This window comes from Lycorma delicatula, chromosome 8 (assembly GCF_047948215.1).
Source record: "Lycorma delicatula isolate Av1 chromosome 8, ASM4794821v1, whole genome shotgun sequence".
NCBI classification, from domain to species: domain Eukaryota; kingdom Metazoa; phylum Arthropoda; class Insecta; order Hemiptera; family Fulgoridae; genus Lycorma; species Lycorma delicatula.
The window spans coordinates 63,346,641-63,361,796 of record NC_134462.1 but is presented as its reverse complement, the minus strand read 5'-3'; the positions used below and the strand labels follow the sequence as shown (position 1 = coordinate 63,361,796).

The 15,156-nt window shown below is 28.1% G+C and overlaps 1 protein-coding gene across 2 annotated transcripts in view; it reads right to left on the bottom strand.

Annotated features, from left to right (window-relative positions):
• msk (importin-7 msk) overlaps positions 1-9,845 on the bottom strand; it is a 107,626-nt gene extending 97,781 nt beyond the window's left edge. For both annotated transcript variants that reach the window (XR_012757490.1, XM_075373976.1), the window contains exon 1: positions 9,651-9,845. Coding sequence is in view for 1 of the 2 variants with exons in the window: in XM_075373976.1 (XP_075230091.1) it covers positions 9,651-9,734 (84 nt within the window). In the remaining variant the exon portion in view is untranslated. The remainder of the gene's footprint in view (positions 1-9,650) is intronic.
• Between the last annotated feature and the right edge of the window lie 5,311 nt (positions 9,846-15,156).

Genomic DNA, 15,156 nt, shown 5'->3' with positions numbered 1-15,156 from the left:
TTGAAGTAACAATTTAAATAGAGATTTATCATAATTTTTTAGACATGATGTTTTATTTTAAAATAAAAAATAAATCATGTAAATACAGGTACATAATTAAGTAATGTTACATCCATATTAACTATTTTACCTGCATTATAAAAATGTGATTATAAATAGGACTGAAATTAATTATAATAGTACATGCAGTGTTAATATGAAATCAATGAAACATTGGACCTAATTTATTTATAATATTAAATTAATACCCCAAACACTTTCCTGTAATATATGTATGTTATCTGTATTAAGAAATAAAAAATGATATAATAATAAAAATATGTTGAGGTCAGATTTCATCAAGCGAATACTGTTCATTTATTCAGAAATAATAATTCTCTTTACAATGACTACTATATTTTTATCATTATTCAAGACACATGTGCTTGCTTTATGGAATGAAACAAGTGTCAATGACAGAAAAAGAGAGGACCATAAAGGGAGGGGATGACAGAGAAAAAAGTGTGTGTGTGTTTGTTTTAAGAAGATGAAGTGATTGAATACTAATCAGGAAGATGAAAATGTGAGATCTGACAGACAAAAAATAATATGGATGAACATATAAAAACATTTTTATTACTAACTAGAGATTATACACAAACAAATTTAATAGTTTACAAGCTTTTATAGAATTCAGAATTATGGGATAACAGTAAAAAGTTATCTAATTGTTTAAAACTTCTTTACTGTTTATTTGAAGTAAATAATATTGAAAAGTTTACAGAAGGCTATAACATAATTCTTTTTACTTCATTCTACATACATTGAAGTATAATTTCTATACTTCTGGTTCAAAAAATCACTTAATTAATTTACTTATTGGAATACTTACAAAGTGCACTTCTTACTACCTGGCAGTTCCACTATACAGAAAGATGTTTGAGGCAGTAGCATATTGAAAATAACAATTGGAAAAAAATAATGAATGACTATTATCCCATTCCTGTAGATCAGCAAATTAAAATAACATTGGGTACTCTTTTAATTAGTGTGAATACAGTGTAATCTCTGTGATATGACTGTTCTTTAGGGCTATGTCCAGTAGTCTGGCCTACCAAAACACTCCTACAAAGATCGGTCACAATGGGACTCTTATGCTACCCATATGATTATGAACAGTTATTTCATATTTTAAGTTATTTTCATATTAAAAAAATGAAATGTGTTAATAAATGATTAATGGTTATGAAAAATCAGGACATTACATGCCCCAATTTTTAGTAAACATACATGTAACCAAGAAGAAAAAACTATACTTCAAAAATAATACTGAAACTATACTAACAAAAAAATATTAATTATCATATATGAAAAAATTAAATTGAAAGCATAATATATCAACTGACAACATTGCAATTTTAAATAATAATGACCATTATTTATATCACTTATACTTCAATTAATACACACAAATCAAGAATTAACATAATATTTTACAAATTAAACCTGCAGCATAAAACTTAAAAGTGGATTTTTATATGATAATTTTTATGAGACTAATATTGCAAATTGCAAATGTCAATTACACTGACAAGAAATTGTCTTTACATTTTTACGATAGCAATAAAATTGTCTTTTTATTAGTTATTGTATTTTCAAGTACTAGATTCAGCTTCTTTTTCAATAATTTAAAATAACTGGGTCTAAGGCTGACCTAAATATTTTAGATTTTTAAAGAATGTAATTCTAAAACAGAGAATATTATTGATTAATGTAAAACACTGTCAATGGAGTCCTAATTCTGTGGACCAGTTTTCCTGGCAAAAAGAAAAAAAAACTAAATCGCATTGAAAAAGATTCTGAGAAACTTCTCTAATCCTAATCCATTTTATGATAAATTGATAGGAGCTAATTTAGCACAAGACTTATGTTAGTAAATAAACTTAAAAAAATGCTGTTATTTAAAATAATATTTCACTTGAAAACATTAAATTAATTATAAATTCATAGTGAATACCATGGTGGACTAGCAGTGTCTTGCCTTTAATCTGGAAGGTTGGGTTCAAAAATTTTCATTCCATATTTTCATACACAAGCTTTGAACCAAACTGGTAAATTATCACAAAAAAAAAGAACAGATAAAACTTTGAAATGAAAAATGAAGTGATCAAATACCAGGCAAAAATATAAATTTAAATTATTTCTTTCTTAGCTATTCTTGAGAATTTAAATTAATTTGAAGAAAAAGTGTAGAGATTTACACAAATTACATGTATAAAGATCTGTTTTTGATAGTTTTGGTGAAAATGCAATTTAACTTAATTGAACATTTTTTTTTTATATTCTTGCTTTTCAAGTCAAAAAACATATTCAACTAATGCAAATCTCCCCAGACGAAAACAAATTACAAATTGTCAACATAATTGACGGCAAAGGGATATAAATAGCGTTCGTATATATCTAGTAGCAGAAATAAAAATTGTAGTGAAGAAAATTAGTGAAAAAAATAAATAAATGGAACTATGAAAAAATGCCAACAACTGAGAATGAGGAAGTAAGGGCTCATGCATTGAAGGAAAAAATATAAAATGTATCAATGTAAATGAACTTTAGGTGAAAAAACAGAATAAAATACGAGAAAAATAAAAGTCATAATTACCAAAGATAATTGAAAAAATAAAACTGAGGAGAGAATATATAAGAACAGGAGGATGTAGAAGAGTCTCCGCATTTCTTTAAATAAAAGGGTGGTATAAATTAACATGTATAAAAGTAGAAACCATAACACAGGTTAAATGGGGATTATACTTAAGAAACGGCTAGCAGAGATGGCAAAGTGTTATACAAAGAGATTATAAGTGTTGTTACATGTGAAAGAAACATAATACAGAAATTATAACAGGTCGACAGAAAGCTAAATGTCTTCCCTAAAGATTTGATTGAAGTAGAGAACATTCTAAATTTCTTAAGTTTTATAAGTAAGACACAAACAATGGAAAAGTTGCGAGAAAGATGAGCTGCCAATAGAAGTACTTAATGTCTTAATGAAGAATTACAGGTAGCAGTGAAATTGTTAATGGAAAACACATCGGGGGAAAAATTGATTTTTGATTTTCACACTATGATGTTTAATTCTGAGTAATTATGTATAATTATTTTGCTTGTATGTTAAAAATGAATATTACTACAAGCTTTTTCTGTGAATAGTTTTTGTGAAGCAAGTTTTGCGTAAATACAACATTTTTATGGTTACTTTATATAAAAGAATGTATCTCATTCTTCGAATACTAGAATGCAGCCTGGCTTTTATATATTATTAGGCCTGTAGACTATGTTACTGTCATTTGTTTGTAAACAAAAATGTAATTTCCAAACAGAAGTTTGTCATAAGGGCTGATTTTATTTTGCGAGTGTTGTTTTAGTTACATTTGTAATTTGTGCAGAGATTGTCCTGATAAAATGCCTAGGACAAAAGTATTATATTAAAAAAAATGAAAGTTTTGTGGTAATAAAAATACAAATTCTGTTTCTATGCCTACAACCACAGTTGCTGTCCTAATCACGCTGGCAAAATCCAATTCACTGGAAAAACTCAGAAGTTCTTCTAAAAAATTTTTTTTTAGCAAGTAAGATAATTATGAAATCTCAGGGTCAGGGAATCATGTAAGTTTACTTAATGAAATGATACAAGTTTGTTAAATGTAAGTTTTACAATAATGAAGATTATATTGAGCTACGTACTTTGGATGAAGACAAGCAATTGGCAGTGAAAACTGAATGAAGTGTAATGTTTGTTTTAAATCTATTGAATTTTACAATTCTACTTTAAGCAATACAAAAAGTTATGATGTAAATATTAAAATTACTTTTACAATGAGGTCTATTGGCAAATATTTGAATGCACTGAATATTTTTTGCACACTGATGGACTTTGCCTTACCTTCTCAAAAATTTGAAATACTTAAGATATTAGCTAAGGAAGTAAAGAATCTATAGTATGAAACTCGCCACTTATGAAGCTGTAAATAAAAAAAATCCACTAAATAAGATTACATAATGCTTATATACACAAAATAAGACTGAAAGTTTTAACAGTGTAGTGTGGTCAAAAAATGTTTTTGTGAGACTGAATACTCTTAAAATTAGGTGTATAAGATTCAGAGCTCTCTTTCAATGATGGTTTCAGTTCTAAATTAGACATTTACAAAAGATTAGGCCTCAAATTGTGTAGAATATAGTTCTTGTGCTATAATAAATTAACTGAGTGCGTTTGTGAAAAGCAGATAAGCAGCCCAAAATGTGACCAAAACCAGGATAACAAGAATGAAAAGAAAAGCAATAGAAGATGAGTATGATCAGTAGAAGAGCCAGCATATGATACACAATGTTTTAAAAATCTAACTTGCTCTCAAAATGTATTTTGTGAACTTATTGTTCGTTTTCTGAAAAATCAATTTTTTTTAGACCTTGGTACACACACTTTCCTCCAAAACTATTACAGATAGTTTTGGCTGAACTTTTCAGGTATATTAATTACTGAAAAATTTCAGCATCACAGCTTTAATGGTTTCTGAGAAAAATGTACCTAAATTGGTTACTAAAAATCATGATTCCAATCATCAACTGTATGACGCAGTAGTATCAGGATTATAAGACAATAGTTTATTTTTTATTTTGCCACCACAAATTATAAACAGAAAACTAAGTAAATTGTTAAAAAAACAGTATGGATTTAGGAAGGAGAGCATGAAGAATGCAATTAAACTACAAATTATTATTAAGAGATATACAGAGAAGAAAAGGAGTGACAATAGAGGTAAGAGGAAACAGAATCTACAGTTTATATCAATCTGAAAAACACTTGACTATGTCAAAGCATTTGAACAGGATAATAAAATAGAACGATTAAAATGACAAACAGTAGAATGGACAGATATAAAATTTGATTAAAAACCTGATTTAGAAAATATTTGAAAACAAACTATGGCTAAGTGATTTGATTTAGAAATAGGAAAAAGCAAGACTGCTGCTTATCCCCTGTCTGACCGTGTGTAATATAGGCATGGTAATTGTAGGGGAGAAGAAAAATAAATTGAATAGGTTTTATAAATGACAATGTTTTATAAGAGAAAAAACATCGGAAGCTTCAAAATTAATAATAAATAAGATGACTAATAGTAATGAAATAGTCTTATTATTAATAAGATGCTATGATAGAAATATTATAAAAATAAATGTTAAGAGTTACAGACGTCTAGTTAGAAGACGTCCCCCAGTCTTCTAGGCAAATCAGGAATCCAATTATCAAATTGGTTTCAATTGGCCAACAAATACCTATACAAAAGAAGAAACATTTGAACAAATAAAACAATATAGATGACCTAACTATAATATTAACAGAAAATATCACAAAAATAAAAAGTTCCAACATTTAAAGAAGTATTTAATAGAAAGAAATACTTGTGAAGTAAGATGGAATTTGTGGCATGAGGAAACTTCTTGTAGAGTGTCAAGTTTAGTTCTGTACAAATAATACAAGAACACTATTAAAAAGGGGAAAAAATAAGAGTGAAGGCATTTGAAATGTGTATGGAGGAGATTAAATGTACAAAATGAAAGCTGATGTAATGAGAGTAAATGAGTAGTGGAGCTTAAACAGAAAAATCCAGTTAGCTTTTCTGTTCACGAGGCATCGTCGATTAACATAGCATGAGAGGGAGGATTGATTAAAACAGTGGTTCAAAAAAAAAAGAAAGAAAGAAAATGCAAACTATCAAAAACTCAAAAGTTAGCTGGGAAAAGATGAGATGAGTGCAGTATGTGACCTATTTAGATCAAATAACTTATGCAGATATCAATAAAGTATATATTACTTACGTATCATGTATTAGGAAAAGAATGAAGATAATTTTGACTATAAGTGCAACAATGCAGTAATTTTTATTTATTCTTTTTTTCAACTTCCAATATAATAAATAATAAAAGTAATTACATTAGCAACATTCTGCAATTACAATTTACTTAATACTTTCAATATTTCTGATGTCGAGCGTGTAAGATTATTGTCTAAGTTTTTTTACTCTCACCCCCTTCCCCACTGTTCTCCACCGCACATCAAAGACAATATCTTCTATGCTTGATTTCTTAATCATTATGCTGCTTTATATACATTAGCAGACTTACCTGATTATTAGCACTGTAACTAATACATATGGTTTGTTCACAAATGCAAGCTTATTCACAATATTTGTCTGAATACTTTGTATGTTTATCATGTGATTCAGTGATAGATATATTTTGGGGGAAGTGGTGAACAAAGAAGGAAACAACAGGAAAAGATGGGTAAGTGTTAAATCAAGAAAACATGTTAGAATACCAAATAATTTACTTTTTCTATCAGAATTGAAATAAGAAGACCTATATCTGCGATAAAAATCACTTCTGAATTGAAAAAGTGCAATTACAGCAACTTATTTTTAAAATAGCTGACAAATTCAACACAGCAACATTCTCATGCGGTACGTAATACCTGTAAAAACAAAACTGTATAGGTTTTCATTTGCTATTAAGCAAATGATTTATTTTAGTTTATTAAGATTTTTATATAGAATTCCCAAATAAAAAGAAAAAAATTAAGCAAAACCTTCCAATAGCCTTTTAAAGCCAACTTTTCTGAAATGCTCTTTCCTGCAATATGTACGTCTAATATTCTCTCATTCTTCTTTACAAATATTCTGACAAACTTGTCCCAGTTTCCTTTCATTTACACTTGCTGATTTTAAACTGTTAAAATCAACAAAACAGAGCAAGGAAAGACAAACAGCATGAGAGTCCAAGCTATACTACTGACTTCTGGTAGAAAAGGGTGGGCTAGTAACCAATATGCTACCAGTAAGAAAAAATATAAGCACTGTATGAATTGATTTTTATAGTACCACCACTACTAGTATAGAGCTAATAGTTCTTAATGTTTTAGTGTTAGTAGGGTACTTATGTATTAACACCACCACATCTACAGCTTTATTTAAAAACAAAATAGTCAATCGGATTTCGGTGGAAAATGGGCCGATATAGAGTTTAACATAAATAAATAGTTATTTTATAAATATAATTTAACCAAACTTAACCTACGCTCGCTAACCTTGACTAATTAACACAGTAATTTTTTGAGTATTTATTTAATAAATTCAGTAATTACAATTATTTATTATTTAAATAATAAATTGCAATAATTACTGAATTTATTAAATAAATAATCAAAATTACGGTGTTAATTAGTCAAGGTTAGCGAGCGAAGCGGGCGTAGGTTAAGTTTGGTTAAATTATATTTATAAAATAAATAAATATAAATAACCATTTATATTCTGTTTCGGCCCATTTTTCACCGAAATCCAATTGACTACTTTATCTTTAAATAAAGCTGTAGCTGCGGTGGCGTTAATACGTAAGTACCGTTAGTAGCACCCTTGTAATGTTCTTGGTTAAGTATACATGTATAAACTTTCCATGTTTCAGAATAATACACTATTATTCTGAGTAACAAATACTGAAAACAGTATGATAGACTAATGAATTCATTCATGTTTTAGGATTTATCCCTATAAGAAGAGACATTTCCTTTTAATATTTTATTAATGTTTTCATCATGTTTGTTATCTGAAAACAACGAATGATTTTACTTTTTATAATCTTCTACACTTTCAAAATCATGACTTTTGCCATCTAATCGCAAACTAGTATCCTGTTAATAATGATTGTTTAGGCATTTGTGTCACTAGCTTTTTTAATTCTATGAATTGTATTTTATTACACATGTTGCCATTTTGGCAGCATTTTTAAGTAGTTTCTAATTTGTTAAAATCATGATGGCTTTAACAACCCAAAATGTCCATAATTTTTAAAGCAAAATTATGGAACTTTACATGTTTTAACATTTTACAAACGCATATTATTCTCAGAGTTAATCTTAATGATAAAAAAATTAAATTTTATGTTTCGTGGATTGCTATGACTTTCACGATTCTTAATTCAAACTATGCTTCATTAGAACTATACAAATATTAAATATTATGCATAACTAGATGACATTTCAGAAAAATATTAAACATGGTGTTCTAAATTTGTTGGGCAAAGACCGAAGATGATAGTCTCTTTTGTTTTTATTCATCAGTTTCATATTAGAAATTTAGCACTAGCATTATACAATATAGTAAAACGTTAAGAGAAAAGTAATTTCTCAATTAATGAAAATGTATTAAGGCCATCAAGGTTTTAAAAATTCAAGAAACTGCTTAAAAATACAACCAAGAAGTTAAAAAAAAAATATCAAGAATAATACTAATTTGAATTTTCACTTTGTTTCCCCAAATAAAACAACCGTACCTGGTTTCAAATGTGGATTTAATCTAACAGAAACTTAACTTCTTTAAAAAAAGACTGTGTACTAATATAATGTGTTACTAAATATAAATAAAAAGGTAAACAGTCCACAATACCAAAAACAAAGATTGACTCCAAAATCTAAGGTGAAAGTTAAAACGAGTAAAGGGCTAAAATTAATCTACAGTTAACGCATGTAATAATTGTATGGAACAACTGAATAATCTATATAATGATGAAAAATAATTACATCTTTATGGTATAATTAGGCGGTACAAAATGCCATTTATAATCTGGATTAAATTATCAGATGTTTAAAAAAAACGTCAAAGTAAATGAAATTTGTAGTATGTCAGGAATTTTTCTTATAAAGAGACATGTTTTGGCATTTCAGAGCAGCATTGAAAATAAATGAGTTGAAATATTTTTAACAATGTAATTTTAAATAAACAAAGAAAATATGTGAAAGCTGTAAGTTTATCATGAAGTGTTCTATCAATTGAGAAAACAAGTAAAATTTTTTTAAACATAAGTTCACAAATATTTGGTACAGCTCTCAATTGTTTTAGAACTGCTTTAGATATGGATTGAAGGATGTAACTCCCCTTAGGGAGTAAGGGCACTTAAGTATAAAACAAACTCAAAAGTGGGAAATTTATTTAAAATCAATGCCTGAAGAAAGTGGTTAAAATCTTATCAGGTTTATACGGGAATTTAAATGATTATATATCTCAAGCCACTTAACAAAATAATTTTTGGTAAACATGGAGTAACACAAATGAAAAGGAAATACTTCCCTATGGGTGGTCTATGTAACAAAAACAATTTACTAGCTTCACGAAGCTGAATACATAACAACTGCAACGTAAATACAGCTTCTTAAAATTACAAACTACTTTATACTACATAGTCAATTTTATTTGTACATGCTGTTACCAGTTCACAAAAGATAAAAACGAGCTATTTATAAACAAAATCCAAATTTCTACACAGAATATTGTTCACAAATGAATGTAAAACATTCTTGTCAACGAAGTTTAATTTTATACATAAAACTTAACAGACAAGTGCTGATGATTTACACAGAAATTTTTGAGTTGAAATTGATCTATACTAGACTCTGGTATTGTATGGGTCATACATCGCACAGAAAATAATAAAAAAATAATCTGTGGGTCAATTTAAACACGCACATTCTTCAGAAGTAACAAAAATTGCTTATAATAACACCTAAGCCACATGGTTTTAGATTTCGTGTCATGATGGCTGCTTGAAACCATGCTTTAAATTACCTGGCTGAGCTGGTCTTCAGCTTGCTGCCGTTGATTTGGATCTATTGTAGCTCTAAGGATATCAGTTAATTTACGGGTATCCATTTTCAATTTATTACCTAATACATGCAACTAAAAAAAATGAACAATTTAAAAGCTATAGAGAAAGACACAAGAACACAAATATTAATTTGTCTATAGAGTCACGTGACTAATAACAATGGCTGGCGGGATATATTTGCCATTGCCTATAATATCTCATGTCATTTAATTATGGTTTTTTAATGGTTGTACAGTAAATTTCCGTTAGTATTTTATTCGTGTGATCTTTAAATAAACAAGTAAAATCAATTTCAGTGTTTTCTTACTATAAAATCTATTTATCTTGATTGATCCGATATGCGAGAATATAAAAATTATTAAAATGCTAATAAATTATTTTTAAAATCAACTAAAAAATCATCAAATACGATTTTTTATCAACTATAACAAATTTTTTTATTAAAATTATTTTTTTCACGTGTAATTGGCGCACTTGATCAAAGGAAATGGTTTTAAGTATAGCAGCTGCGGTATTATTTTAAGGCGGGATTTACGAAACGTTATTTTGTTTCCGGTAAATGAACGGACGTTTCACTTTTCTTTTCAGTTTATAATTATTGCATTTTATGATATCAGCAACACTGTCATATTTTATCAGTTAAAATATATCGTTCCACGCTTTTATTTAAATTTTGTGAATGGCAGAAAGACTGATTTTATTTTATGTTAATAGATGATCCCTTCTAGAAATGACTTATCATTTTGTCACAAATCAAATCAAAGAAAAATAAGTACCAAATTAAAACTCAGATTTATTGCTTGTTTTTATGTAAACTAACACAAAAATCCTGTGATATACATACTTTGACTAATGCATATGAGTGATTTACATGTTTACAGATAAGTGACCCTACATGGTGCAAAATCTGTAAAACATAGTAAAAAAGCCTTGTAATGTAGCTTCAAAACAATAAGGTCAGGCAAATTCTAGCCTGGTGCAAGACTACAATGACGAAATAGAGCTGGATTTATGAAAAATTTTGTCTGGCATAGATTATGAATTCACAGATAAAGTGGAAGAGAAACTAATTGAATTAGTCTGCTGTAACAAATTCTGTAATATTACTTTCAATGAAATACAATACTTTACTAATTCGTTTTCATTATCTACGAAATGGTCAAAACTCTGTTTCCATGATATAAGGTACAGGTTGGCAACATTGTATATCATCAGGTGATTATAAAGGTTAATCACCAGAGTAGGTAGGTCTGGTGGATGAGTAAAACATTTAATTTAACCTAATCTGAAATTTAAATTTTCATTATTTTACCAGAACTGTAAATAACATTTTTTAATAAACTTACAAAACATTTTTAATCATATTAGCAACAATATTCAGCAATTAGTGATGTTTTTAAACAGCTATCTAAATTTAATCATAGATTGCAACTATCTTACTTGTTATCTAATTTCAACTTGCTTATTTTTGGAGAGAGAAAGAGTTCTTCAACCAGCAAAATGTCATTTTTCAATTTCATTTGCTTTAGTCTTCTTATACTATTTTTCTATCATTCAGCAATTAATTTGTATAATAATTCTTTCATGAATTTTGGACCAGAATAAAATTGGTTACATTTAGAATAATATTTTTCTATGGACATATGCAAGTCTATTTATTTTATTTCTTTGTTATAATTATAAGTATCTATATGCTTTTTGAAATCTATCTCTCTGCAATTGATTATTGTTTTATAATTAAGTTATGGAGAAACTATCATTAAGTAACTATCTATTATATGGTAAAAGATTACCAACATGTTTTATATTTCCTTATTCTAGCCAGATATCTAATGGCTTTCTTTTGAATTCTAAATACTCTTTGTCAGTTTTGTTTAGATGATGGTTCCAAAAAGAATTCAGTTTTAAATATGAGAGATTATTAATCCACACTATTAATCATCAGTTTATCTACTGTATTTATTTATTCAAAAAAGTAACTATTGGTTGACACCCACTTACTATAGGTTTTTTGTAATGAGAAATGAACTTTTTAGTAAATGAAAAATAATTTATAATTATAAATTATGTAATTTATTTATATAAAATAAAATGTAACTTCAATAAAAATGTAGTGTATAAGAAAAAAAAATTCTATCCTTTACTGTTTTGTTTTGAAGTGCCTAAATAAAATTCTAGTCTTATCATCATTAATAAATATTTATTGTGTAGTTATAGTTTCATTTGAAATATTTTTTGAGGCTTCCTCATAAAGTTAGAATAAGTTTTCAAGGTTGTCAAATTATTGTTTGGCATGCAGGAATATGAATCATGTAGGCTAATTAATTTGATATAAAAACATATTTATTTTTCCAAATAGTCATCATTTAAGCTACACATTTTTTCCAGTGGTGAACCAATTTTCTCCACCAATGAAGATTGTTGGCAGTCCTCAATCCATAATCTCACTGTGTTCTTCAGTTAATCATCCTTGATGAAATGAATATCCTTAATATCTTTGCTTAACTGCAGAAAGAAGTGAAAATTACAGAGTATGAAATTAGGTGAGTATGAAGGATTTGGAATAGGACCAAATTTCAACTTCATAAGGCCTTGGCAGTTAGTTACATGTGATGCATGAGGCCAATTATTATTGTGATGCAGAATTGTCAGCTTTGTGTTACAAAACATGTTTAACAGGTGTTTAACAGCTCTATGCATTGCACAGAATTTACAATCACCCTAGCTTTAGATAGTCAGTTACATACATGTGTCTGGAATTCCAGAACAACATAAAGAGAATGCTTCTACTGAAGGTTGTAATTTGATTGTGGCAAACCACAATGCCAATATCTCATTTTCTGCCATCTTTATTGGCTTGTAATGTTGTGCCAACGTTTTGCCTCCTGTTATATTATTGAAAAGGAAGCCGTCTAACTCATTAGGATAATATTTCAGAAGCTGTTCATAACATTCCTTTCATTGTTTGTTCTTTTCTGTGAGTTTGTCTGACATCCATTGAGATACGATTTTACAGTAACCCAGTTATATAATAATGTGTACTTCATTTCTATTTTCATTTTACTTTATACTATTATTGTGATATAAACATATCTTTATCTACTCTAAATTAAACCATCACATCATAATTTTAACAATTTGATTGGGCTATATTTATTTATGGATTATATATACTATTAAAGTATTCATTTTATTTCCTTATTGTTAAATGTCATAAAAACTTGTAAATATATTTATGAAGTAGCCACTCAATATAATTCAATTACTATTGTCATACTGCTTGGTTATAAGAGAGGACATACTACTATGACTACATTTAATACTGCAGTGACAAAATCTGTTTATGATTTCATAATATTTTGTACTACTAGCTGTTTGTTTATGACAGCTACAACCTCGAAAAGTTAATTATTTATACAGAAATAAATAAAAGTAAAATTTGTAAGAAATATAATGTAACAAACCCATAAAATTATTTCTAAGAAATTACTAATATATATCTCATGTAATGAAAATTTTAAAGTAAATAACTGCAATCATAGGATAAATAAAAAGTAAACGTAACTTGAAAATATATTATTTCATTATTCAAATTTTTATTAGAATAACTTAAATTGTACTAAAGAATTAATTAAATATAATTTATTTAATGTAATTTTATTTTCAAATGCTCCTACTCATTAGCTATTGAGTTAAAATGTGGTACTTAGACTGAACTCATTGAGAAATAAATAGAATTTTAATTGCCACATGAATTTAAAGAAATAATAATTTCTGAAGTGTGTGACACAAAAGTTAAAAATAGTTTGTAAATCAATTTTTATCACTTAAAGGTAACTGTACTTATCAACCTAAATACTTTTTGAATACTGGAGAGGGATAAGCATCTTTACCAGCTACTACATCTGTACAAGAATTTTTTTTTGTCCATGGTAGAACTGTAAGTTAGTACTCAGCCATTAAGCTTATTTTGTATGATCAGATAGGTATCAACAGTTTTCAGATTAATCCATAGGCAGCATTTCCTACCAGACTTTCACAAAGAAAGTAGCTCTATAAGTTCGGACATACTAAAATGAACTTAACAGAATTTGATCTGTATCCATAGAATCAAAATAGGTAAGAAGGAATTAAGTATATAAAAAACAGGTGAACAATTCAATCATTTACAGGTCTGCACAATGAGACAAAAAATTCACTTGAAAGATAATTCAAGGCCCTTTCAAGTAATTGGGTAATCATGGGGCCCAAACTATCAGGAGACTGGAATATTTTTATCCAGGATCAGAGCAGCACATTATTGATTGATAATTTTACATAGTCTTTTTTAAATATATAAGCAACATGGCAATATACTGTACTACAGTCTATTCAGGACCTTCTACTTCTCAGTAATACTTCTCCAAAAATTTCTACACCCCACTTCATCACCATTTTCTGATGTTCATCTTCCTTATCATTTTTAACCCATTTCTTTCTTGATTTATTTTTCTTTCCTTTCTTGGATATCTCTCAGGTTGACGAATCCACCCTCTTCTTGCTATTTCTCATTGTTCACTGTACATAACCAGCCTTTTACAGAGCAAACTTTCTCTTTTAACTTTAAGTACAACACTCTCATCATAAAGGAGTGTTACAACTCACTGTTTGTTCTAACTTGCCATTCACCATTTACATTACTGGTCTCCAAATCTTCATTGTGATTCCTGCAGATTATCTTCATTCCTGGCTATCTAAGGCCATGTTTATGATTCATGTCTAACAATTGTATTATTAATTGGCCTTTGTATTAGAAATTCTAATTTTTGTTGGTCTGGAAACAGCTTTTAATAAAAATTTGTGTTTAAGAACTTAATAATATCTATTACCTGCAAAAAGCTCTTCTAAATTATGTAACTTATTCAGTTATCTAATGTTCTTTATATCCCTTAGAAACTAAACTGTTTAACACTACAAATAGTTTCTTTTCTGTTTCAAAGCTATCTTCAATGTGTTGCTTAGATGATGTAATCATGTTTTTACCCACATTTAGTATCATTCCTTTTTCTAGTCTCTCTCTCTCTCTCTCTCTCTCTCTCTCTCTCTCTCTCTCTCTCTGTAAATATTTCTTCTGAAGACTTTTATTTTTTGCTATATATGAACATGTAAAGCAGTGGCATATTCTTTTAATTGTGTTATTCACAAACACTGGTTGTGATGTCTTTCTTCAACAATTTTCACATGAAACAATAATGCTGACAGCATGGCATCTTACTTAGTTCCTTCTTATTAATTTAATATTTTTATTAATACAATAGTTTCAAGTGACATTCAACATTTTTCTTTAGCTTGAAAAAATGTTGTGGATCTTTATTCACCATTTAACAAACTTTGAAATTGCTTTCTCTTTATATTCAGCATGGTTTAGCTTCAACCACTTTATCTTTCTTATTTTGTCGCTTCTTTAACCCTTTCACAAAACATTTT